This window comes from Nicotiana sylvestris, chromosome 11 (assembly GCF_000393655.2).
Source record: "Nicotiana sylvestris chromosome 11, ASM39365v2, whole genome shotgun sequence".
Lineage (NCBI taxonomy): Eukaryota > Viridiplantae > Streptophyta > Magnoliopsida > Solanales > Solanaceae > Nicotiana > Nicotiana sylvestris.
Genome location: NC_091067.1, coordinates 121133194 through 121160008, shown reverse-complemented (window position 1 = coordinate 121160008; position 26815 = coordinate 121133194). Strand labels below are relative to the sequence as shown.

The 26815-nt window shown below is 40.3% G+C and overlaps 2 protein-coding genes across 2 annotated transcripts; one reads left to right on the top strand and one right to left on the bottom strand.

Annotated features, from left to right (window-relative positions):
• Positions 1 to 8196: 8196 nt before the first annotated feature.
• On the top strand, positions 8197 to 10145 carry LOC104246607 (large ribosomal subunit protein P2z-like). Its single transcript, XM_009802452.2, has 4 exons — positions 8197 to 8293; positions 8400 to 8493; positions 9523 to 9749; positions 9861 to 10145. Exons 2-4 carry the CDS (start codon positions 8406 to 8408, stop codon positions 9885 to 9887), a joined length of 342 nt encoding a protein of 113 aa, XP_009800754.1. The 5' UTR covers positions 8197 to 8293; positions 8400 to 8405; the 3' UTR covers positions 9888 to 10145.
• A 1079-nt stretch (positions 10146 to 11224) lies between these two features.
• Positions 11225 to 23349, bottom strand: LOC104246606 (peptidyl-prolyl cis-trans isomerase CYP71). The gene is made up of 13 exons (XM_009802451.2): positions 23037 to 23349; positions 17175 to 17260; positions 16998 to 17086; positions 16657 to 16896; positions 16401 to 16522; positions 15762 to 15837; positions 15472 to 15579; positions 15189 to 15365; positions 14829 to 15046; positions 14219 to 14351; positions 13478 to 13701; positions 12246 to 12399; positions 11225 to 12030 (listed from the first exon to the last, which is right to left on the bottom strand). Exons 1-13 carry the CDS (start codon positions 23207 to 23209, stop codon positions 11947 to 11949), a joined length of 1884 nt encoding a protein of 627 aa, XP_009800753.1. The 5' UTR covers positions 23210 to 23349; the 3' UTR covers positions 11225 to 11946.
• Between the last annotated feature and the right edge of the window lie 3466 nt (positions 23350 to 26815).

The window sequence follows — 26815 nt, the reverse complement described above, 5'->3', positions numbered from 1 at the left end:
TGCCGAGAGTCCTTTCGAGGTGAGGCCGAGTCCTCCGGGGGAGGAGGAGAGGTTGCTGGCCCTGGGGTCAATGAGTGCCGGTAAAAGGAAATATGCTCCGGGGTGCGAGAAGGCTTGTAGTGAGGCGACTTCTTCGCAGCGGTTAAGGGGAAGCGATTCGGTCAATTGGCAACCTTCCGGGAGTGGTACACCATAGGACGTTGATTCGGCCTTTGGCGAGGCTCAGTATTTTGGCCTTATGGTGAGTTTCGGCTGCTGTAAGAATGTTTTGGCCCTGCGCTCCCCTTTTTTTATTTATCTGGCTTCCTTTCTCAGGCCTTTGGCAGGTTTAAAGCCGAACTGCTTCGTTGCGAGGCCCCGTTGTGGGTGGCTCGCGATAGGGAGAAATCCTTCAAGCTTCTTTGTGCGGCAAAGGAAAGCGAGCTCGTCTCTTTACGGCGTGAGGTGGACCGGAGCCGGGCCCAGGAGGCCCTCTTGGGGAAATAGGTACCCTGCATTTCACGTTGGCCTGCATTCCCTTTTTGTCTCGTCGCCTTGATGTTTTGCTATTTCAGTTGAAGGATAAGGCGAATGAGCTGGAACAACTCTAGGGTAAGGTTGGTAAAGCCAAACGCGAATTCACCGAGATGCAAGCGCATGTGAATGCCTATTTTGTGGCCAAAGAGAGAGCTCAGGTCGGGGCTTCCGCTCTTGAGGTGCAAATTCAGACCGCCCGTGTGAATGATTCTACTCGGGCGAAGATGGTCGCAAGACTCTCATCCGAGCTTTCGAGGGCAAAAACTGAGGTGGTGAATGTCCGGACTGAGGTTGTGATGAACAATACCAGGGCGGGACAAAAAATGGCAGCTTATTCAAGAAGCGTTGTTGCTGCTAAAGTTGAGTTGAAGAAGACCCTCGTTCGTGCAAACAATAGCAAGGAGTATGTGAGGTACAAATCCTAGAGGGAAATCCTCGAGGAGATTTATGCCAGGGGTTTTGATCTCTCGGGGGAGATCGAGCAAGACAAAGGATAGGAGTATGATGCTAAGTTCCTTTTGTCTGATGTTGGGGACGATGAAGAGGAGACCACCGGGCCATAGTTGCTGAAAAGAGGGAATGTCTATTCCCTGCCTTCATCATGGTGTATATAGCTTTCATTATATGTCGTAGGTTGAGATTGCGCTCCACTGTCAATATGTAAAAATAAGAGGGGGAACCCCGCAATGTGTATCTTCTGTATTTCTGCTCGTTAGAGTTTCAATTGAGTTGATTCGACCTTGGATTGGTAGAAACCTCTAAACCTGCAATATTGCCCCGATATTTATTAGGATGGTAATAACGACTTTCATTTTTTGCCCTTAGGCTTGCGCGCTTTAACCGTCTTCAAGTTCAGTCTCCGAGTCGTGATCCGACTCGAACTTAATTTACCCTTGAGTTTTGCGTTTGCATGGGCTGGCGATAGTGGCTCTTACGCCTTGTGTCGAAGCGACCTTCTATATATGTGGCCCTTAGACATGTGTAGTTAACTATTTTGGATCCGGTCTCCGAATCGGGTTACGATTCGAGCTCATTTTAATCCTCAAGTTTTCAATATTCAAGCTGGCGACAATGGCTCTTACGCTGTTTGGTCGTTGAGACCTTTTAGTGTGCGGACCGGAGGCTTATTTGGCTGGCGATAATGGCTCTTACGCTTTTGCCCGTGGGCTTTTTGTAGGCTTTATTTTCGCTTGTTAAGGTCTTTTTGAAATGATTTTGCTTGACCCATCGTCGGTTCTGTAAGAACCTTGATTTCAAGTCGTTAGCGGCGATGTTCGAGCACCTCGGAAGGTTTTTAGCTCGTAGGCTGAGTAGATCGAAGCCTTGTGATTTGGAGCTGACATGGTTGAAACTCGTTTGCCTGTTGAGGGAAGCCTGTTTTAACCGGTTCTTTACGAAGTATATTCGAAGTAGTGGCCTGTGATTTTGTTTAGCGACGGTCGGGCGTCCCCGAGTTGCGTTAATTTGGCTGGATCAGCCGTTTTGACCGTAGTCATATGTGTTTGGTCGGAGCCATTTTCGATACCAAGTGATAGTTTTGGCGTCTACACCGAGGGTATGCCCTTTCGGGATTCTTACAAATGCGAATAGCCTAAACTTCGGGATTTTTGAGTTTCATGCTTGTTGAGGTCTTACAGTTTGTCATGCCTATTGAGGTCTTACAGTTTTATCATGCATGTTAAGGTCTTACAGTTTGTCATACCTGTTGAGGTCTTACAATTTTATCATGCCTGTTGAGGTCTTACAATTTTATCATACCTGTTGAGGTCTTACATTTTGTGTTGCTATGCAAAATAGATCTGGTTATACAGAGTCTGCCCGCTTGGGGTCTTACGACCTCAGGTTTTCCAGTGTAAGGCGATTGGCGACAGTCTCCGAGTCATCGAGTTTGCTTAGGCTCGAAGGCCATTATTTGTGAGCTCGGAGTTACCTTGCTGGGGCTTTATGAGCCCGGAGTTCCGACCCTAGGGCCGTGCGAGTGCCAAATTATTGACACTAAGTCTCTGAGTATTTCGGGATGAATTCGGCGGAGGGGCCCTTGCCGTGAGCATGTTGAAATCCCTTTTTCTGGAATACGAGATGCCAAAATATATTCTTTATTGCTTGGCGTAAATACATGTTTTTTTTTGTTGTGAGTTCAGCCCGCGTGGGCGCGGTTCCTTGGACCGTTCGGTCTGGTGCATCATTTCCTATTAGGGCTCCATTCGTCATTACCCGGAGTGGGGTTGGTTCTAAGTAAAGTCCCGTGGGCTCGCTGAATCTTTCTTGGGAAGTGCGTGGATGTTGCCTCGTTAAAAACCTCTGCCGGTACAAACCCATTTCGGGATAAAAAACCGATCAAAGGAAAAGAGTGCAACAGACGCTTTGAAGCCTTAGGATCTTCGAGTCGGAGTGTCGTCCTGATTACTTTGGTCGTGGACCTGCACAAGAGTTATCGTTGAGTAGAAGATGGAAAGAGGGATGGACGATTATACCTTGTCGGCGACGGCGCTTCTCGAGCTCTAGCGCTTTATTTGGTGGTTGCTAAGTGGTCGTTTATTTGAATGCATCTGGGGCGACCATCAAAAAATCGGGTGGATGACGCGTTGGGGCTCGTCTGTTTTGTTCCTTTTGGCTATTTCTCCTTCTTGCGATTGATTTTTAGCCCGGTTACTGAGAAATTCCAGAAGGTGCCCGTTATCGAGCAATCGGGCCACTTCCTCTCGGAGCTGCCTGCAATCTTCTGTTCGGTGCCCGTGCGAGTTGTGAAACTCGCATATCAAATTGTAGTTCCTGTGAGAAGGATCCGAATGTACCGTTCTGGACCATCTGGAGTCTCTGATTTTGCTAATGGCAAACACGATGTCTGACACATCGACGTTGGAGCTAAACTCTGATAGGCTGAGTGCCCCTGTTGGCCCTGCATACCCGTCGAAGCCACCCTTGTTGAGGGGTCCCCGAGGGTTCTGTCCTTGGTTTACTGATCGGCCGTTACGGGGCAGATTACGCTTTAGAGCGTTTCTCCTATCATCAGGGTATGGATGGTACCTTTCTTTATTTGATCTTGACTCCTTCGCCAAGAGCCTGCTCGGGTATACTGAGCTCGAAGGGGCTCCCAGCTGGTCGTCCTCGACCCTGATCTTTGACTGGTATCGGTTGTGGATGTCCGACCAGGTTACGGCGGGATACTCGATCAGATTCTCTTTCAGTTGCCTCGATGCCACTGAGCTTCGTTCATTCAGGCCTTGAGTGAAGGCCTGCACTGCCCAGTCATCGGAGACCGGGGGGAGCTCCATTCATTTTGTCTGAAAACGAGACACGAATTCTCGCAGTATTTCGTTCTCCCTTTGCTTAATCTTGAATACGTTGGACTGCCTTGTTGCGACCTTGATGGTGCCGGCGTGCGCCCATACAAAGGAGTCCGCCAGCATGGCGAATGAATCTATGGAGTTGTGAGCCAGGTTGTGGTACCATATCATGGCTCCTTTCCAGAGCGTTTCTCCAAATTTCTTCAGCAGGGCTGACTCGATCTCATCGTTATTTATGTCATTGCCCTTCACCGCGCACGTGTAGGCGATGATGTGTTCGTTGGGATCCGAGGTCCCGTTGTATTTTGGGAGTTCTGGCATTCTGAACTTCTTTGGGATGGGTTTCGAAGCTGTTTCCTCTAGGAACGACCATTGCACGAACTTTCTCGAATCTACACTTGTCAGGACCGGGGGTGCTCTTGGGATCTGATCGACCCTAGAGTTGTAGGTTTCGACTTTTTTATCATTGGCCGCTATCATTTTCTTACCTGATTCGATCCTTCTAGTAAGGTCCTCAAGCATCTTTATTATGGCAGGGTCGGTTATCGATCCGTTATTGCTTGATCTCTCGGGTACTTTCCGCGGGGGGAGCTGTTTCTAGTGTTGTTGTGCTGGGAGTCTTCGGATGGTTTATAACTGAGCGATGGCCAACTATTGTGCCTGTAACATTTCAAAAATAACATGAATACTAACTCCCTATTCTTCCCGGGCTGGGGTTCTTTGGGCTTCCTGTCGGTCGCTATGTCGTGCGCTCCTATAGGTGTGTGAGGTTTCGTCGACCTGTTGTGCGTCCTGTGAATCCGCGTCCGCTGGAATTGGTCCGGGCGCATCAATGGGATTTGGTTGCGTTCCGGCAGCCGGAACAACTACGTCGTTTTCCCCATGGTTTTTGGGGTTGTCGTTTTTGACTCTATTTACCGAGCCGGACATTTTGACCTGAAATCAAGAGATCTTAGACAAGAAAAAGTGTGAAAAATAACTTGTGTTTGAGCAATGAAACCAGCAAGAAAATAATCACTATTATTTTTAGCCCTACGGTGGGCGCCAAACTGTTTACTGTGAAAATGGTAACAACAATTACATTTGTAAATGAGATTCTAAAAATACGTGATCTATTTTATGCTAGTTGTTAGAGCAAATGATGCTAGGAATGTGAAGTTTAACGATGAAACACAAGCTAAAACGAGGCAGTAGTCAAATCGAGGGGCTTACTGCCCTGGCTTCGGACTGGTCGATAGAGGACCTCGGGATCAATATGCAGGTTAAGCTCGAGCTATTGGAGGTAATCGGAAATGGGATAACAGTTAGGTTATGATCAAACAAAGCTCTATATGGCTAAGACCAAGTGATAAATGAAGAACAAGTAAGAAAGCGATAAAAGCTAAAGTGGCCTCGGGCCAGTGAGAGCGAGCAAGTTATAGAGAATAAAGAGAAAGATATTATTTCACTTGTGGAGAAATAGTTGGAGCAACATCAGCCCTCTACAAAGTGGCATAGATTCCCCTTATATAGGAGATGTGATACAATATAGTACATAGTGCATTAAATGTAAAGATACGGGGATGGGACGGCTAGGCACGGTGCTAGTATTTGCTGATTCTAGCTACTTGCCTTGGGTATCCCCCGTCCCTGAAACCTTCGTTGGGTCGTAGACAAATTCCCCATCCTCGGAGTCTTTGCTGGGTCACGGACGAACCTCAAAGGATGGAGCTCGATCGTAATCCTGCAGCCTCGAGATGCTGATATGACTCCCCGAATGCACCTTATGAGCGAGAAATAGACCCCTCTGATTTCACCGCATACATCCAGCAACCTTGAAAATTCAAGGTTCCAGTCACCCATAAACTGCTAATTACCTTTATCTTGGCTCTATAGATAAGTGATATCCCTGCATACAAAACCCATTTAACTCTTATAACCTCTTGCAACTCATGTACTGTGATGTTTGGAGTTGAGATGATTATATCTTAGAGCTTTAACTTGGTTGTGCAAAGTTTGTTCTTCTCCTTTGTTGGGCATTTATGGACTGGTATATATGTCTTCACAATAAGGTTCTCTGAATCCTTATCCTTACTAGCAAATATGTGCCACTTACACTTTTCATGTTTACACTTAACTCTTACTCTATCTTTCTCATTAGGTCTAAGCTTCAAAGACACTTTATATTGAATAGCATAGTCAGCAATAACTTTCCTAAAATCTTCCGCATTATCAAAGATCATGCCCAACTCAAATAGATGAATTTTAGCATTAAAGTCATACATGATCTTTTGACTTCTTCTTCTAGAAGAAAGATTAGCACCGGGTTCAGCAAGTGGGTCTAATTTTTCATCACTGTCTACATTCCCAATATCTGATCTATCCAAATACTCTTCATCCCCACCTAGCTTTCCAATATATTTATCCTTCTTATTTATCCTGATATCTTCAAACCCCTTATCAATTCCAGCCTCACCAAGAATTACCTCTCGTGTAAAAACAAGTTTTCTTCTCTGTTTTCTCTTACTTTGTAATACAGCATCGTTCACATTCTTCTTCAGCTCGTTTCTCTTTACTTCCCTGGCAACATTCCTCACAGATCTTAACTCAACATCTATCTCACTGTCATCTTATTCTGGAATAGTCATCTTCACCAAAAATTTCATCTTCAGACAGATTTGTATATGTTTCATTACTGTTGTTATTCTCTACAGCTTCACCCTCTTCAACATTTATATCATCATCTGAAAATATAGCCCTATTTTGTTCTACATTTACATCACTACCCTCAATATCATTTACTTATATATCCTCAACCATACTTATACCAATATCATCATCAATATTTACTCCAATTCCCGCATCAACAGTTACGTTAATACCCTCAATAGTATTTACTATCATCACCATTTACACCAATGCCCTCATCAACATTTACATCAATGCCCTCACCAACATGTACACCAACTCCTGGACCACCCTTAATTTCAGGATTAATTGTAGCTTGATCACTATCGCCAACCTGTGAGCAAGGTAAACATCCTACATGGACATCCTCCACAACCTCTAAATTATCTATCACATGATTCAAAGAGACATCAAAATTATCCTCGTCCTTCAGGCCTTTAATCAAATCTAGTAGTTGATAGTCATTTTCAACTGGAAAGAATTTCTGAGTTTTAGGGCATTGGACAAAGAACCCACCAACTAAGTTGTATCACATTTCAGGGGTTTCTTTTATGTAAGACAAAAGCTCGGTCAAAGAAAAATGATCTTTGTCCACCACATGCCCTATATTTTCACCCTCCCCCACGTACTTTCCATCAGTAAAGTGACCCCATGGTGAAAGACAACACCAATATATTCGTCCATGTGACTCGTTACTGAAAAAGGCAAAAAAAAAAAACTAGTCAATTTTTCTTGGCCTTTTCAATTCTCTAGAAGAAAACTCCCCTAATCTAATAGCACCATAACAGACACATAGCAATAAAATATAAATATACATAATCTAAGCATAAAAATAACATACCTTTATGCAATAATCGAAGCCACTTTACAACCGACTCCCCTTTTCACAAAAACTCCATTATCAAAACCCTAGGACGACCTTCAGGTGATAAATCGTGAGCCAACAATCAAATTCGAACAAACCACAATTAATCCTACTTAGTATGTGAAAGAAATGTTTAATTTTGCAACGGAAATGCCGATTAAACCAAGCTTAATCGAAGAGATGAAGATGGGTCATGGGCGACATTCGGTGAGAAAGAGAGTTCAAGTGTTAGATGGAATGTTCGATGAAAATTTAACCCTTATGTTTTAAGTTTTTAACTAGACGCCTTTTAATTATTTATTTCTTATTGAGTATCCACGTGTCGACTTCTTATTCGTTCTTATAATATACACCGGAGGTGTGTTACACGTGACGAGGAGTTGACTAGGTCGGGTGTTTATTGAGTTCACTTTTTAGTCACGTGAAATGGTTAAATGAAAGAAGCCTCAGTTGAAGTGTTCAAATGATCGTTGGAGACAACTTAAAGGGACGCTTTATGTATTTCGCCGAAGAAAAATATTAAAAAATGCTTGTAGCTAAACTTTTAAGCCTTAAAAAACGTTTCTTTTCAGACCAAATTGACTAGATCAAAATTATTTCATTGAAAAAGAAAAAAGAAAAAGAAAAGGAAAATGAAATCACAACTTCTTTTCTCGAGGCCAAATTGACTAGATCAAAATTATTTCACTGAAAAAGAAACAAGAAAAAAGAAAAAGAAAAAGAAAAAGAAATCACAACTTCTTTTCTCTAAGGCCAAAATAAACTTAGTTGAGCAAAAACCAAGGGTAAAAATGAACGGTGGAGATCTAATCTCTATTGCTCACTCCCTACAGCAAGGCGAGAAGCCCTAACTATATATACATAGCATTCACCGGTTTCATCTCCTTTCTTTGTTAACAGCTGCCCTAGGCCAAGACCAACCATTTGAAGGCATTTTCTTAGCTTCCAAATCCTCAAGGTAATCTCCTTTGTTTCACATTTCTTTCTTTAATTCTTCGTTTTTTCTGATTTAATCTCGTATCATATCTGAAAATTTATTGTTTTTTTCTGTGGATTTTATACAGAAGAAAATGAAGGTAATCGCCGCTTTCTTGTTGGCTGTGTTGGGTGGTAACGCCTCCCCATCTGCTGCTGATTTGAAGAAAATCCTTGCTTCCGGTATTCCCTTTTTTCACCTCCCTAAACTTTTTGCCTTTTAAAAAAATAGTTAATGTGGGTGAAAATGAGGTGTATTAATGTAGGTTTATAATTTTTGGCCATTCATAGTTATTATTTGTTGTAATTTAGTGTATACCTATTTCATTTTCCTTTCAAGATAGCTGATAAATGTTCGATTTATGCTAAATGAACAAGTAAATGACGTAACAATCTTTAGCTCCAGTATAAAATTTGATCCTTGATTGAATTTTGTTTTTTCTGATTTTAATGCATACCCACTTCATCTTGTGTTCATATAGTTGGTATGTGTGTTTGATGTTTCCTAAAATAACAAGTGAAATGTTATCACGCTGTCACTCCAAAATGAGGATTTCCTTCTCTATACTCATAGCTTCTTCTGTTTTTCCTGATTTGGTGCATACCGTTTCTGAATTATATGTTGATTTATAGTACTGGATCTGTTAACATGTTCACATATGTGCTTGTAGGTAATTGGTTTATTCATTGATGTGTTTTAGAGACTGGTACATGTCTAATGAAGTAATGTATTTCATTTATTATTTTTATATTTTTTGCCTGCAAAAAATTATGATTCAGCTCTTGCACATGCTACTAATTACTTTTTTGATGGTCTGGAAAAAGAGTAAAGAGTGTTTGTGGGAAGCAATTAATTAATTTTATAAAGTTATTGCTATTGAACTTGAGGTTGGATGAAAGTGTTTAGGCAGACATCTGTTCTCTCTACATTTTAGCTGTTTTTTTATTTTTGTTTATGTTTTGGAAAGCAATTAACTGTGTTAGTTGCAAGACCTTCTGAAGCTGTTGATAAGAATGGAGTACTCTATTATATTTACTTCTCTTGCATATGGGATAGCACTGTCATTCGTTTGTATTGCTTGGCTTTTTAAATACATCTTGAATTGATATAAATGTCTAATTCTTGTTGACTTTTGACTACTGTACTGTCTTTGTATATTTTATGCTGGGGACTCTTTATTTTGAATTCTCATATTCAAAATTGTGCTGCAGTTGGAGCTGAGGCTGATGATGATAGGGTTGATCTCCTCTTATCTCAAGTAGAGGGCAAAGATATCACCGAGCTGATTGCTGCTGGCAGAGAAAAGTTGGCTTCAGTACCTTGCGGTGGTGGTGGTGGTGTTGCAGTCGCTGCACCTGCTGGTGGCTCTGCCGCTGCAGCACCAGCTGCTGAGGAGAAGAAAGAGGAGAAGAAGGAAGAGAAAGAGGAATCTGATGATGTAAGATACTCTGTCAATCTTGGAGCCTTGGCTTCCTTCTGCACTGGACAATGTTTACTCCTAAATATCTTGTATATCTGCTAACATGGTTGTCTGGTTTCAATATTGCAGGACATGGGTTTCAGTCTCTTCGATTAGAGGAATGCAGCGTTGGCCTCTGTATGAATTGTCCTGTTCCCAGTTCAACTGAGTTTATTCTAGGACTTTTTTTGTCAACTTTACTGATTTTGTTTCTAGTTTAGCTGAAGGCACCTAAATTTTGCATTTGAAATTATAATATTGTTGGATTTGTTTGCACCCTTTAGCTTGATGTATTTGTTGTCTGTTTAAGTCATTACAATGTCCAATTCTGAATCCATTATAGTAAGTAGTCATGCTAAGTGTTTAATTATTTCACACTCGTGTCCACAGCCTACAGTAGTAGGAACTTTATGATGCGTTATCCTTGGGCTATACATTTGTATCCGTCTTTGGTGTCAGAGCTCTTATGGTTAGATTATGTTGGTAGAATTTCGAATGCATATTAATTGGTATGCGAGGGAATGTTGGCCAATATTAGCTCTGCAAGCGGTAACTTTAAAGAGCAAGTGTTCGTGTAGCATGGACTCCGCAAAGGATTTTTACAGTTTTAAGGTCAATTGCATATAACATTTCATAATGCAAAGTCTTGACATGGAATCTTAGAGAATTTTCTAATAACCTAGTATAGTTAATTACATTACATTGAGTGAAACATTTTGTCACATTTTTAATGACGTGAGTTCATAGGAAATCCATGCACACGAGGATGTAAAGCGGACAGCTTTAGCTCGGCCTTGGAATCCTCTGGTTTTGTAGATGTTAGGTCTCATGAGTTGCGACTCTCAACCCTGTTTGGCCAAGCTTTTCCAAAGCCAAATATTCATTTTTTTTTTGAAAGTTGAAGTGTTTGCCTAAGCTTTTAGAAGAAAAAAAAGTACCTTTTGAGTAGAAACAGAAGTAGTTTTGGAAAAGCAGAAAAATATATCTTCTTTTCAAAAACACTTTTTTGAAAAATAAATTTAAAAGCAATTTTTAAAAACTTGGTCAGATACACTAATTGTTGCTTGTTTTTCAAATTAACTAACAAAACACAAACTGCTTCTTACCAAAAATACTTTTGAGAAAAGCGCACTTTTAAGAAAAAACATTTCTCAAAATAAGCTGATTTTTACAATTTGGCCAAATAGCGTTGTCACATTTGCCTACAACCTCGTGGGTGAAATGCAGACAAAACCTCTATAGGCATAACTCTCACAATTTGATGGAGTCAGAATGTCAATATGCCTTAGATGTAATATGTGTGTTTGATGTTTGGATGTTACCATGAGATCCATTTAGGCAAAATTATGACGTACACGTTTCAGCGCTCAAAGTTAATTGACTGACTATATAGACTTCAAATCTGATCGAATTGGAAACAGTTTGTGGAACTTTAAAAAGTAAAGTCCGTAAGATGAATAAAAGCGACTTCACCTCTTAAAATGTTGATCATAGGGTACATCAGTTTTTTATACAACAGTTAAGGAAAGAATTTAAAAAACTTCACTGCTATAATCAAAATATCTGCGATGACACATCAAAAGGGTCTACACTTGGACGTACTAATGCACTCAAATTCACAAGGTTAATTAACGGACTTGAGAGTAGTGGGGTTTTGATCAATTCCTAACATCACTAGGAAAAGAGGTGAGATTCTGCAACACAGTCGAGAGACTACATTACAATTCATGCAATCTTGATTTTTACGGCAAACATAGGTATTAACTCCACAGATTATCAGCCACCTCATCAAAAACATTGATACAAAGCTCCTTCTTGTCCCAGTAATGAATTTGGAAAGGACAATGCTGACTCAAATTGGGCCTCTGAAAGGAGCTTTGTATTGTTGAGCCCAATTTAATGAAAACATGAATGATGATAAACATTCTCCAAAATAAGAAGAAAAAATCTCAAAAGGAGAAAAGTGGATGGCAAAATGAATTTGAGAAAAATACCAGAAGTCAAAAGTTATACAGACTACATGCCAGATTCCGCCATAAGTTGTTTTAACCCATCCAGTGATCCAGAATAAGTAGCACATGCCAGATTCCGCCATAAGTTGTTTTAACCCATCCAGTGATCCAGAATAAGTAGTTGAAACCTTCCATGATGGAGCACCGCCACAACAAGAACCCATTTAAGACTTTGGAACAGTCACATTTAATATTTTTACGTCTTGGTATGGCTTGTCATTTTTGTCGGTCTTCACTTTCTCTATCGACTGTCATATCCAAAAGGGAAAAAAGAAATCCTGAATGAGGTCCCAATAAATCGTCATACATTAAATACCACATAATACACACTGCAACAATTAGCATTTCAATTTCTGTTAAATAACTAGAAATACAGCTAAACAGAGTCGAAGCTCTGAGTCAGGTCTAATATTCATTCAGTAATCAATCCATAGCAGACTGGGGAGGAATTAGAAGCCAATACCTGTACAATGTCCATTCCTTTTACTACTCTGCCAAAAACTGTGTGCTTATTGTCTAACCACGGAGTGGCAACAGTTGTTATGAAGAATTGGGAGCCATTGGTGTTTGCCCCAGCATTAGCCATCGAGACGGTGAAGGGTCTATCATGTCGCAGGCTGCATAGACCAATATAATTGTTCAGATTACTTTACCTATTGAAGCATAAACTAAAAAATGTGTTATCGGCTATATGTCGGAGATCAAGTTAATTCAAATGAGGTGGTGCCAGCTGTTATTTCAGGCAATAACTAAGCTTGCACTTCCTAGAACCTAGAAAGAAAACTTTTCCAAGAATCAACAGGCAAAGGAAGTGCAAACAATCTCCAGAGTCGAGCAAGGAAGAAAACTATGCCAAATGTTAACTATACAAGAGTATTATGCTCCGCTCCGAAAGGTAAACTTGGTGACTCCATGAATGGAGTACAGAATTCTCAATAGACTTGAATAGTTGCTTTCATAATCACAACCATCAGAATTGTATGTTAAAATCAAAAGCTAAGAAATGAAAAGATCCTTTTCTTTGGTGGGGAGGAATGGGATTGCTGGGTCTTTTAATAGTTAACTTCATGAAAGTTCCGCCACTGTTGCCAGGCAGAATAACAATACAATTACTTGCAACTGAAAATTTCAAAATTCAAATACTGATGAAATCATGGTCAACAGTCAATTAAAGCAGGAAAAGAAAACAGATTTCGGTTTTGGCCATTTATCACCCTAGTTTAGAAACTATGTATTGGCAATCTTCTATTGCATATTATGTGCTGCAAAAGCAGCAGCAATTGAACGAACAAGAACAAATTACACTGTAATGTTACTATGGATCCATTTACTCCACAAATTGGATACTTCTGTTCTCCAGTTCTCCTACCATTTTCATTGGGGTTCTTATGTACACATTGATTGGTGCAGATCACTTAAATCCGACTGATGTTCAAAGCAATATGTGGCAACTAACCCTAATACATTTTACACCCAACGGAAGAAATGTTTTATCATGCAGGCCTTTAGACTTCCTGTTCTCGCATCCCACCATGTTCATTATTCCAAAGCTGCGTAAGCATCATCATCAAAAGTATGGCTCCTCTAACATGACATATCAAGAAAGTACAAAGTCCAGGAAATAAAGTAAGAGCTAAAAATTAAAGCATGTACAATAATGTATTTATGTATAAGATCGGCAAATACAGAACATACCTTTTATGGAATTCATCTTCAAACTCCCTTCCCCAAATAGATTGGCCCCCTGTGCCATCTCCTAATGGATCTCCAGTCTGAACCATAAAGCCTCTGATGACCCGATGAAATATCAAATTGTCATAGTATCCGTTCCTGCAGTGTGTTGTAAAGTTCTCCACTGTTTTTGGACACTCTTCAGGGTATAGCTTCATGTGAATGTCACCCATACTGGTATGCAGGACCTAGGTCAGAGTAAAAGAAAGAATCAGCAAAATTTGTGTCCGTTTTTTAGGATAAGTACAGGAAAAAAAAAGGGAAGGGCCTCTAAGCGTAGTGGTATTGGAAAAGCTATGATCTTTTAAGGTATACCACAAATAATGCAGAAACAAGAACTGTTATTCTTTACTTGGGAAAGGCTGCCAAGAGCACAAACAGGCTTTGCCCATCTCATTTCCTATTTTATGAAGACCATTCTCAGCATAGCAGTTTCGTAACATGCTATCCTTTCAACTCATTCAATTGATCAGGAATCAGAAAACATAAGTAGAAGAAAGTAAATCCATTATTCAGGATCCATTCACTCGGTTTATATGCAGTGCAGTACTAAAGAAATCTTACATAAAACCTTTCCACAGACAATACCAATCATTTGTAGCTCATGAAGAGTTCCATTCATGAACCCATGGAAAAGGATATCCACCTTAAACCTATCCGGAATATTCTATTTATCTGATAAATACAAATAAAACTATAACTCACCACATTATCTGGAAGGGATGTAGTGACAGACTTCCCTATGTCAGATACAGCCAAAAGTTCATCAGCAGACGGCTTTTCATTAAAGACATCTCTTCCCTTGGTAGGATCATCAGGTTCCTCAGGTTCTCTCTGACTGTTATAGAGCAAGTCATGAGCTGTCTTGAAGCATAAGTATAAACAAAGAAATCTGGTTTTCATAAAGGATGAGATGACGAGACTGCCTATTTTTATCATTTTATGGAAGTATGGAACATCAAACTAAATCATCCAAGAGTGAAGAGTACAGCAGGCAACTGCGCTTTCAAACTTTCTCATTAGTCGTGATTGTTTTCAAACTGCTTTAAATCCTAATTCCAGTAGAAAAATCAATACTTAAGCATCTATCAGAACGATTCCTACTGTGTGCGAATCTTACAGAGATAGCCAACATAAAATACATGGACTACTTTGGATAAAACTGGTAACATGTTTCCTTTAGCATAGCACTAAAGTCTAGACTGAGCATGTTAGTGCAGTGGAGAAGTTCCAGGTTCAACATGCAATTAACAGTGATTGAAAAGCAACAAAGTTCAAGATAGCAATCTACTCATTCTCTGTACTACACATATACCTGAACAAATAGATTCTATGTTTCTTGAAAGCACAGCAAAGTAGAGTCGGATCTATCAGGGGCTCCTTGCTTTCATTGGCATTTGCTGCAGCAGCAGGAATTTTTCTTACTTTTTTACTACTTCTATCACCTTGATACAAGGCAATTCTCAAAAACCTGTCATTGCTCTCCACCTTCCCTAGGATACGAGATACCTTGTTCGTATGTAGATTTACAACCTGACAATACAAAGAAAAAATAACCCAAAATCAGAAATGAAAGTCGAAGAAGCATGAAGCTTATTCATAACTTTGGTATGGTACAAGTACCAAGAACTGCAATATAATTGCATTCTTGACCGTCTAATGGACATTATCTTACTTTAATTCCTAGGAGAGTTGCATATATAATGAAGTTGGAACTTTCATCAAAAACAGCATTAGGTTGTGGTGCATGTTCTGTTTTCTCAATTTCTTTTTCCACAGCCATTCTTCGCCCAAAATCAATAGCTTCAAGCCGGTATAAAGGAACATCACTCCTCTGGAGATCTTGTGCCACCTAAAGAGATGGTTTTTTTTAATTATCACCCAAAAGATAAAGAAAAAAAGAAAAAAAAGAAAGTAAAAGAAGCATGTGTATGTACACATAAGGAGTAATCTCTTACCTCCAGAGATTCATCATACACACGTCTTAGTTTACCTGTCCTGAACCAAAATATACGAATCCTACGATCTGGTGAAGTTACAGAGAACTGTTTACCATCAGGGCTTACCTAGAAATAGAGAAGATAAAAGTGTAAGACTTTTACAAGACTATATACTGATTGCTGCTAAGACTGAGAAATCTGAAACTGCTTAGCTAACTTGAGATGTGTATAGCAGAAGAAACTTTTTCAATTCAAGTTATAAGGTCTGAAGTACACATAATTTCCAGCAAAAGGTTTTACTGTAATACCTCTATAGAAGAAACAGCAGTTTTGCATTTCACAATTTCGAAGAGATTAGTGTCACTCTTCAATCTAAAATTCACCCTGCAGGCAGAACATAAGAAGATAAGTATAAGCGGTGACTATTACAATTAGGATCATAAGACGAGCTCTTGCATATGGCAAAGAAAGTGTGAAAAACTATATATTAAATAATCTATAGTATTTTCTTAGATAGTGTTAAACAAAAAATAAATGGTTGGTTCTGATTTAAAAAAACCATAAATGGTTGATTTCTCACTACAAATCTATGGAAGTGAATAAATGCTAAAACGACAATGGAAATCTACGGTGCGGAAATGATCTACCAATAAAGGTCATATAGGATCTATTTCACAAGGCTCTATGTTTAAAATTTAAAAACTGATACCCCCCCCCCCCACACACACACACACACAAAAAAAAAAAAAAAAAACAGAAAAGGCTATCTAACAAAAAGGAAAATGAGTCCTTGGATCACGTAAATAGTGATGTAATACCATTTCTTCAAAATGGATCTATCTAAAACTCATTTTGGGGCTCTTGAGCTCCCTGAAGTCAATCTGATTTACTGTCCCCTAAAAAGGACCATATACAAGGTAAGTTACTTTAAGAACTTGAAAACATACACATTCTCTGGGAACTGAAGAGTGGCAGGACTCCAGTACTCAATGATCCCTTTGTCGTCTGCTGATATAACAGTATCAAAGACATGATTGTATTTCATGACCTTGATGGGGCACAAATGTATCTGATGACGAGGACAACAAAAAGGATAAGAGATTTGGTCATGTGAGTGCTGGTAGAAACTTCATATTAACATGACATTAAAACTGCACGAAAGTCATATGAACCTTTACTTTTGAGATGGTTTACTGGACATACCTCTTTAGTTATGATTGGTTCATTTGTACCAGCTCTTGCATCATATATATGCACAACAGAGGAGTTCCGATCGCTAACAGCAAGCTTAGCTTTGACATCCCCTAATTTATATACCCATTCAACGCAACCAGGTATGAATGGAAGTCGTATCATGGACATCATGTCGAAATTCACTACGTCATATATTTTCAGAGACTTGTCACTTGAGATCGTACAGCAAAGCATACCATCAGCACTAACCTGCAATGAAATTTAGGTAAATTAATGTATTGCTCTGATCATAATGCTGATAATAAACATGAACAGAATGTATTGCTGCCTGAGAGTCTATTGCTACTTACTGCAAGGCCTTCAATTGGTCCAAGATGAGATCTAAAATGTTTTGCAAACTCGATACCAATAGGCCTTTTCTTCCAAAATTTCAGGTGGCCTGGACAATAAAGAGGAGAAAATTTTGGTAAATTATGAAACATCAAGAAATGAAAAATTCGGTGCAAACATCATATGTCCTGCCTTACCATCGGCACTCCCGCTAATGAAAAAATCTGCTCCTGACACAGAAACATGAGTGACTACATCTCGGTGCATGTAACTTTTTTCATACCTGCATTGCATATTACATGATTTAGTACTCTATATCTGATATGATCATGTAAAATGAGAAAAAAGGAGAGACAACTTTTATTGAATTGGTAATGAATTGGTAATGAACAAGGTAAGAAATTTCATGGAGGCAGAAATCAAGGTGTCTTTGGCTTAAGGAAGGGGACAGAAACACCAAGTACTTCCAGAAGATTGCCAACTCTCATAGAAGAAGCAATAGCATAGGCAAACTCATGGTCAGGGATGAGATCATAGAAGATAAGGAGCAGATAAAGCAGGAGACGCTAGATTTTTTTGAAAACTTGTACACTGAGCAGGAAAGTTGGAGGCCATCTGCTAATTTTGAAGAAATTGCAACCATTACAGAAGAAGAAAAGGAGGGGCTGGAGGCATCTTTCAATGAGGAGGAGGTTCTTGCAGCTATTAACTCCAGTGCTCCTGACAAAGCACCAGGGCCTGACGGGTACACTATGGCTTTCTACCAGCACTCATGGGAGTTCATTAAACATGACATACTTTCAGCTATGAGTTACTATTACCAGCATTGTTGGATGGTTAGGTCATGTAATGCATCCTTCATTGCGCTCATTCCTAAAAAGAAAGGGGCAATGGAGCTAAGGGACTATAGACCAATTAGTCTAATTGGCAGTGTGTACAAGATCATAGCTAAAGTCCTAGCTGAAAGGTTGAAGAAAGTAATGGGAAAATTGGTCTCAAATCAACAAAATGCATTCATCCAATGTAAGGCAGATTACAGATGCTTCGTTGATAGCAAACGAGGTCCTTGATTGGCAGTTAAAGCAAGGGGATGCAGGGATTCTATGTAAGCTAGACATAGAAAAAGCCTTTGATCAACTTAACTGGTCCTACCTCATTTCCATTCTCAGGCAAATGGGATTTGGGGAAAGATGGTTAAAATGGATCGAGTTCAATATCTCCACTGTGAAGTACTCCATTCTAATCAACAGGAGCCCAGTTGGTTTTTTCTCTCCACAGAGGGGATTGAGACAGGGAGACCCACTTTCACCATTCCTATTCATATTAGCAATGGAAGGACTCAGTAGGATGTTGGATAAAGTTAAGCAGCTGCAATGGTTGAAAGGTTTTGATGTTAGGAGAGGAAGCACGATCAATATTTCTCATCTGCTCTATGCAGATGACACTTTGATTTTCTGTGGGGCAGACAGAAGTCAAGTGATCTATCTAAATCTAACCCTTCTTATATTTGAAGCTATTTCGGGTCTTCACATTAACATGCTCAAAAGTGTAATCTACTCTGTTAATGAGGTGCATAATTTAGAAGACTTGGCTGGAATTTTAGGCTGCAATACTGGATGTTTACCAACTTCTTATCTGGGACTTCCGCTAGGGGCAAAGTTTAGGTCACAAGCTATATGGAGTGAGGTCATTGAGAAATTTGAAAAGAAACTTGCTTCTTGGCAGCTGCATTATTTGTCTATGGGTGGAAGACTAACTCTAATCAGTAGTGTCCTAGACAACATCTCAACCTATCAGATCTCATTCTTTCCAATGCCTAGTAAGGTCCTGAAGCAGCTTGACAAGATCAAAAGGAACTTTCTATAGGAAGGGACTAAAGATGGTCACAAGTTTCACCTAGTAAAGTGGTCTAAAGTTATCTTACCAAAGCACCAAGGTGGACTAGGGGTCAGGGACTTACAAACTCTAATCAGTAGTGTCCTAGACAACATCCCAACCTATCAGATGTCACTCTTTTCAATGCCTAGTAAGGTCCTGAAGCAGCTTGACAAGATCAAAGGAACTTTCTATGGGAAGGGACTAAAGATGGTCACAAGTTTCACCTAGTAAAGTGGTCTAAAGTTATCATACCAAAACACCAAGGTGGACTAGGGGTCAGGGACTTAGCTTTGCACAACAAATTCTTATTGATGAAATGGCTTTGGAGATACACACAGAAGGAGCAGAGCCTATGGACAAAAGTAGTCAATGGCAAGCATGGAACCCAAAGCCACTGGTGCACCAAGCTATGTAGAGCATCTGCAAACTCTGGGAGGAATTCTCACAAAACCAGCACTTCGCAGTTGGAGATGGACAACAAATAAAATTCTGGAAGGACAAATGGCTAGGCAACACACCCCTGAGGAATGACTACCCTGCTCTCTTTCAAATGGCTAGTGATCCAGACTCAACAGTTCATCAGTACAGAGAAGGCAACTCATGGAACATAACATTTAGAAGGAATTTGCAGGATTGGGAATATGAGGATCTGCTCAGACTCCTTTCCTCACTCAACAATTTCTCAAGCAATACTCTAGTACCAGACCAGTTCAAATGGGGTAGTGCAGATGCAGGAAAGTACTCGGTCAAAGCAGCCTACAAGCTAGCAGGAACTCACAATGTAATAACTAACCATTGGCCTTGGAAGCTAATATGGAAAATCAAGTTGCCACCCAAAGTCATCTGCTTCAACTGGACTGCACTTTATGAGGCTTGTCTGACACAAGACAACTTAGCCAAGAGGAATTTTCAAATTGTGAATAGATGCTACATGTGCCAGAGGGAGGCAAAAACTCACAACCATCTTTTTCTTCAATGCCCTGTTGCAACAGATTTATGGAGTATGTTTATATCACTCTTTGGACTTAGATGGGTCATGCCACATGATACCAGAGATGCTTTTGAGTCTTGGAGTTACTGGAAAGTTGATAGCACCATCAGGAAAGTATGGAAGATGATACCTGCAACTATTTTTTGGAGCATTTGGAATGAGAGAAACAGCAGGTGTTTTGATGGAGTATCAACTTCTCCCCACAAACTCAAGGCTAGATGCCTCATGTATTTGTATAGCTGGTCTTATCTATCCCCTATAGAATCCCCTGATAGTTTTTTGAATTTTGTTAGCTCCCTAGTACTAGTATAAACATTTGTAAGGAGCTAACAATTGCTACACTTTTGTAATTTATGCATCTTCTTGATGCCAGTAATGAAACCAATTACTTCATCAAAAAAAATGAACAAGGTACAAGAGCATTCATCAGAGTTTAGGCTATTAGATGAAATAATGAAATGTTTTCTAAATACTGGAATTCCTAGTTATGACACAACCATGAAGAATATAAAGTTAACCTACATTTAAACAAAGACACATCCTTACATTTAAATCAAGCTGGAGTAAATAGATCATATGCACCCAAGCTTACCATATATACACTTGATTCTTGGACTCATAAGTGAAAATAACGGAATAGAGTCCAAAGCGTCCAAAATTGAATAAAAAATAATAATAACATAATTCATCAGATGATCTGGACATGGAAGTGGTCAGTGGTGACTGGCAAATGAAGTTAGTTTGATGATTGGTTGTGTTATGTACTGTTAACTGGACAAAATGTTAACTCAACATGTCAGTTGACAACAACTACATTTTTTGGATAAGGTATATAATTTATTAACAATAAAAGCATCTCCCATATACAAGTTGTATATTAAAAAGTAGAGAATCCACAACATAATATGATTCTTTATAAACGATACCCAGTCTTTTGGAACTTCATAGGTGCACCAAACTGAAACTACAAAATGAGAGGCTACTCGTCAAATGTAGATAGTAGTTATCTATCCCTTCGAAAACTCTCCTATTTCTTCCCTTCCACAGGACCCACATAGGTGCTAGTGGGGCAACATCCGGGCTCTTCGAAACTTCCTTCTTGCTCTGGCTGATCTGGCATCAGCAACTACATCCAGAACCATCTCAAAACTCACACCACAAGCGAGTTTCCAGCATACTATGAGGGTGTTTGGATTGGCTGATTTTTAAGTGCTTATTGACTTTTAAGCACTTTTTTAGTTTGTGTGGTGTTTGACAATGATAAAAAGTGCTTAAAAAACTTACTTTTAGGCATAAAAAGTACAAAAATAAGCCAAAAGCCAAAAGTTAGGTATTACCAACTTATGGCTTTTGGCTTTTAGCTTAAAAACTACTTTTTATAAGCCAATCCAAACACCCTCTATGCAGGGGGAGGAACATCTTAACCTGAATATTTACACATGAAGCACCAGCTAACTTATGTAATCTGCCTTTCTCTCACGTTCTCGGTCATCAAAATTGCTTCCTTCACAACCAACCAAGTGAAGAGAACACTTCTCTTGGTGCACTAGGAATCCAAACCAATAAATCTGGAAAACCCGACTCCTCCCTTGCCAAGAGCTTATGATGATGATATGACTTCACTAAAAGCATCCCCCCCCCCACACACACACCCACAAACCCAAATAAGTCCGAACTAGCATAAGATCTGCTCTGCTTGTAAAGCATTTCAACCAAATCTTTCCAGGGACTATTGACTGGACGTAGGGCTACACCAGGCACCCTATGTGGAGAACTGTTCAGCCAACGCAGCACGTTAGAGGGTTTACCGGTTTAGAGAGGGGAATTTCGGCCATCAATCAGCCCAAGGCCACTGAAGCTAGCAACTTCACACTCTTGTGTGCATGCTGTTATGCCATTTTGCAACTTTTTAATATTTTCAAGTTAGGTGGACCTTAGCACTGAACTTTGATGAATTGAGATTACTCTCTTGCGAGTTTTTAGGGAAGAACCATATGTTCTTCAGTGAAGTTCCTGGATTGCCATTCAAGTTGAGTAGTCTTTATGGTAATTCAACTATCCTTTTGGTTGAGTTGGAATTCTACTTTAATTTCAATTGAAGTCTTAGGTTTCAAATACCCATGGTGGTTTGTTGAATGTAAAGTATTGGTTCCATATTCCTTTGTTAATTTCTTGTATTTTACCTTTGATTTTTTGGGATTATATTTGAGGCTCAAAGGTTAAATATACCTCGGGTTGCTTGTAAGTTCCCTTTTTATTTAATATCTCTTTGATTTTCGTGTCTATAGTTTATCTTTTGTTTGGTCTTTTTTTCACTCATATCTCTATCCTCGTCTTCGGCGCTATCAGATCTGCTATAATCAAAGATGACAATTTGATTGATAAATGCTGACCTCTCTAAACAACAGCATCACATTGAAAATACAACGGAAGTAAGAACACCTTTTTGTCCCAGCTAACTAGCAAGAAATTTGCTATCATATGCTTAACCCCGGAAACCTATATAAACTTGAATTAGCCAAATTAGAACAATGCCACCATTAAGCATTTCAGATAGGTCCTAAGATTACAAATTGTAACAACTGTAAAAGCCAGAATCTGAAAACTCCCAACAGAACAGTCTCTCTCCATCAACAAGTGTCCACAATACTAAGCACCCAGGGCACTTGGATCTGTTTGGTTGACCGCACAAGAAAAACTAATCTGGACATAAAATTCTCAATTACTAATATGTGTAAATCTTTACATTACTAATTTAATCTCTCAATACTAATACAACATTCACACTCAAGGGCGTGACTTAGCAGTCAATGAAGTGGTAGCAAACCTTGAAAACTAGGCTTCAGGTCCGAGCAGAGGCAAAAAATACTAGGTTTATCTTCCCATCTGCCTAAGCTTTGGTGGAGAAGTACCGGTACTTATGAGCGCAAGCTGGCACGACCACCGCCATGATCCCAAAAATTAACAAATACACCATTTGATTTTCGGTATACAATAATGCATAACTAATGCGTTGTGTGTTTTACAATATTGAACTCCATTGCCAATACAGACATGACTTATGTTGAAAAAAATATGAACTAAGAATCATGAATTAGAAAATACTGAAAAATAAACCCTAAAGACTTAAAACAAACCGAAAATATACTTATGTAATTTAAGCATCTGGATAGTTGATAGTACTACTTACAAGTTGGCTGAAGGAAGGGACTCGAGATAGGCTTGCTCAAACTGAAGAGGACGCTTCTTACTAACATGAGGAGCTGGACCCGGTCCAATAACCGGCTCATCTTCCGTCTCCTCCACCGCCGTCACTGCCGCCGACGGCGGGTTTCCGTTCTCATTCTGAGCTGCTTCCTCCATCAATCTCCTCTACAATAGCTGCTGCTTTTCTAGGGTTTTGAACTCACTCCGATTTGTTGCAGAAAATGTTGTAAGAAAGCTAGAAATTTTTTGTAGTTTGAAAGGTGCTGGTTGAAGTGAGCCCCCGGCCGATTTGACTCAGAAATCGGGTCCTTCTGAACCGAGTTGAAGCTATAGGGTTCGGTATTTGGATCCTTTTCGGAGTTAAAATGTAAAATCATGTTTCAGCCCACATGATTTATTATTTTTCGCCAGATCAGTACCCATGTTCTAACTATGACAGTTTTGTCTCAAAACTTTTTTTGAGAAGAACTTTTTTTCTTTTTTAAAGTTTATGGAAGTCATCCAGGTGTGTTATAGGTGTAGTTTTCTTTTGAAGTTTTGGATATCTTGTAAATAGAATAAGAGTTTTTGAGGGAAGACGGCTCCTCACTTCTTCAACTTCAAAATAAAACATCAATTTTTTGCAAAAGAAAAAAATAAGAACAAATTTAAGAAAAAACACCATGTTACCGAAAAAATAGCTTCAATTTGCGCAAAAATAAGTTAGACTGCCTGCTAGAGCCTTTTTTTATATTTAAAGATGTTCAATTTATCCATTAAAATGACTGATTTGGTTCTTGATAATTTGTTTGGACAAGTACTTCTAACCAAGTAACTATAAGAACATCTTTTTAGTGTACTTTTAATTTACATTAAAATATGTAAAATTTTGTGTTTACCGTGAAAATGGTAATAACAATTAAATTTGATTTTGTGATTCTAAAAATATGTGATCTATTTTTATGCTAGTTGTTAGGCAATGCTAAGTAAAAGATTAAAGAGCAAGATTATAACTTAAAGGTGAGGTGATAATCGAACTGAACGGTTGGAGGTCGGGGCCTCGAGCTACCGTATATGAGGCCTCGGGGACGAATCTGGAGGCCGGCTTAGGGCAATCGAGGGAGGACTAACAATTATGAGATCTAAAATGATGGCTCTTTATGATAATGATAAGTAATAGATGGTGAACAATAAATATAACACAATGAATATAAGCAATAAATGGAAGTAATGAGATCAAGAGAATATGTTAGAGAGAAAAGAAAATGCCCTTTTGTATTAATGTTGAGTATCCGATCCTTTACAAATGACAAAGATCCCCTTTATATATGAGGGGGAACCCCAACATAGTACAAATACATTTATTACAAAGATATGGAGATGAGACAGCTAGTTGATACCATGATTCGAGTCTGCACTTAGCTCACTAGACTTTGTCAGCTCTAGTTATGCGCCTTGGGAACTCCCCACTTTTTCATCATAGCCGTTGGTCTGCACTTCCCCGAGGTCGAGCGTCGATAGCCCTCGGGGGTGAACCTCGACCATAGTCTCGAACCTGTGAAATGTGCTTACGTGGCATCGCAATGACGGAAAATTGGACCCTCCAATTTTATCGCATACAGATAGTCCCCGCGTTTCTTAGAGAGAATATGATAAGAAACGACCTTGAATTCTTGCCCCTCTGGTACTTCCGTAATGACGACAGTCATAAGGTGTCAAAGATCGCGTTGACACAACCCTTGAAAGCCTTCGTATTGATTACAATGATTGGATGTCCTTTGGCCTCCTTCAACGCGCGTGTAGGGCCTCTATAAATGCTTCTTCTTTCGTCCTTGATAACTCACTGCACCACCAGGCCCCCAAAAAGGTTCCTTCTACCTTCACTTTTGTTCTTTTTTCGAAACGCAATTTCCCTTTCTCCTCTGAAATCTTCTAGGAATGGCGAAAACTTCCGCCTCTGCTTCTCAAGAGATCGTGACTTCCTCCTTTTCGTTTCCGTCTAAAGTCAAAGCGGCATTACCTCCTCGTGTTGAGGAATGCATTCCAGGATCTTTTGCAATGGCTTCCGATTTCAAGGTCGAGAAACCTTCTTCGAAGACGGGGCATCGTGAGCCTGTGTCTCAGTATATTAGCTCAGTAACAGACGTCGAAAGGGTGAGGACTGATTGCTGCTGGGGAAAGCGGTGCATGTGGAGCTCCCTTCTTGGGAGGAGGATATAACAACATATAAAGTCGATTTTATCAGTGTGTATACTTACCCATTTACCCTTGGGCCGGTGGGGCCATCTTTGCCTCCGATAGACCCCATGATTCTCGACTTCCGCCAACGGTATCAAGTGACCCTCGGCCAAATTCACCCTTCGTTCTGGCGTATCGTCTACATGATCAGGTACTATGTGAACATGATCGAAGAGATGCCCTTCACCCTTGATCACCTTGTCAGGATGTACAACCCCCGTCTCTTTTGTGGGGGCCTGATTAAGCTCCACTATCGAGCCCCTAGGGCCCTTTTTGCTTGCATCGATGAAGTCGGGAATGACGGATGGATGAGCCGTTTTGTCCGAGTTAGGACTTCGGACCTGATTCCGGTGGAAAGGATGTCGTTCCCCGAAAGGTGGAACATGGAGCATAAGTAGATACATTGTCTAACATCTCCTCGCTTCTTTTTAGATACATCTTTCCATGTGCTAATTTCTTCTGTTAATGCAGCCATAGCAGTTTATCCTGGCGCGGTTACGGACCTCTTGGGTTGGGTCGGCCGGCTGGACTTGATCTGCTCATATACTGAGCGAGTGTGGCGTGACTTGTCCCAAGCTTGATGGGTAGCCAAGGATCACTGTGAGCCTTTACTCATGTTGTAGCTATACCTTTTAACCAGGATTGCTGCTGATATCGTCCTCACTCTTTGTGCTTACCTCTTGCATTCGTGTAGGTTTGGGGGAGGTCCCCTTGATGAAGGAAACATCGACTGGCGAAGAGGATACCTTGAGACCTGACAAAGGGAAGAAAAGACAAAGGGGACCGTCGAATGAGCCTTCGGAATCCAAGAAAACCAAGGTGGAAGAAAATGAGGCCGACACAGCAGCATTAGCTCCAGAAGCGATGGGAAGTCCCCGAGCCGAAGGCGAGGGGGAAAATGATTTCCTGATAGCGTCCGAGGGAGGGGAAAACCCGATCGACCCTCACGCCGTAGAGACGGTGGCTCCCGAGTCGGAGCTTGATGTCGTCGCGATCCAACTTCGGGCTGGAGAGGCCACTAAGGAAGTATTCAGTGATGTCCTCGAGCCGGTTGATGGCCAAAATATCCCTCAAGCTGAGATGCATTTGGCAGGTGGTTCGGAGGAACCCGGTTCTGAATCACTGTAGGGACAAAAGGCGGCCCCAATTGACCCTGTTGGTGTCATTGTCGTGAGTGATTCCCCTCTGGGAATGACCTAACTTCCTAAGGGAAAACAAGATACCCAAAATGAAGAACCTTCCGATGTGGGGGTGCCCATCGGAGGCAGGGATGGGTTTGAAAGGCCTTTAGCCGCTCCCGAGGGGATTCCCGAGCTCGATGCTTCACTCGTCTTTAGGGAGATGAACAGGCTTTGTGAGCAGGTAGTTTTCGTAAATCCTGTTTGTCGTCCTGATTTTTGTATTTCTAACTTGTCTTTTTCATGGCTCCAGGACATGACGCTTTATAATCAGACTTTCACCCGATTTTAGGCTAAGGTGACCCGTCATGAGCGTGAGAAGGCTCATCTTGTTGAACATGTTACCTAGTTTCCGCTTGCTATTGTC

What these genes read in the sequence shown, in the direction of transcription:
- LOC104246607 (XM_009802452.2), top strand. Translation starts at nt 8,406, where the DNA reads ATGAAGGTAATCGCCGCTTTCTTGTTGGCTGTGTTGGGTGGTAACGCC. An exon ending in GAAGAAAATCCTTGCTTCCG is followed by an intron (nt 8,494 to 9,522) that starts GTATTCCCTTTT and finishes ATTGTGCTGCAG; the next exon opens with TTGGAGCTGAGGCTGATGAT. An exon ending in AGAAAGAGGAATCTGATGAT is followed by an intron (nt 9,750 to 9,860) that starts GTAAGATACTCT and finishes TCAATATTGCAG; the next exon opens with GACATGGGTTTCAGTCTCTT.
- LOC104246606 (XM_009802451.2), bottom strand. Translation starts at nt 23,209, where the DNA reads ATGGAGGAAGCAGCTCAGAATGAGAACGGAAACCCGCCGTCGGCGGCA. An exon ending in TCCCTTCCTTCAGCCAACTT is followed by an intron (nt 17,261 to 23,036) that starts GTAAGTAGTACT and finishes TATGCAATGCAG; the next exon opens with GTATGAAAAAAGTTACATGC. An exon ending in CTTCAGTTCCCAGAGAATGT is followed by an intron (nt 15,838 to 16,400) that starts GTATGTTTTCAA and finishes TTCTGCCTGCAG; the next exon opens with GGTGAATTTTAGATTGAAGA.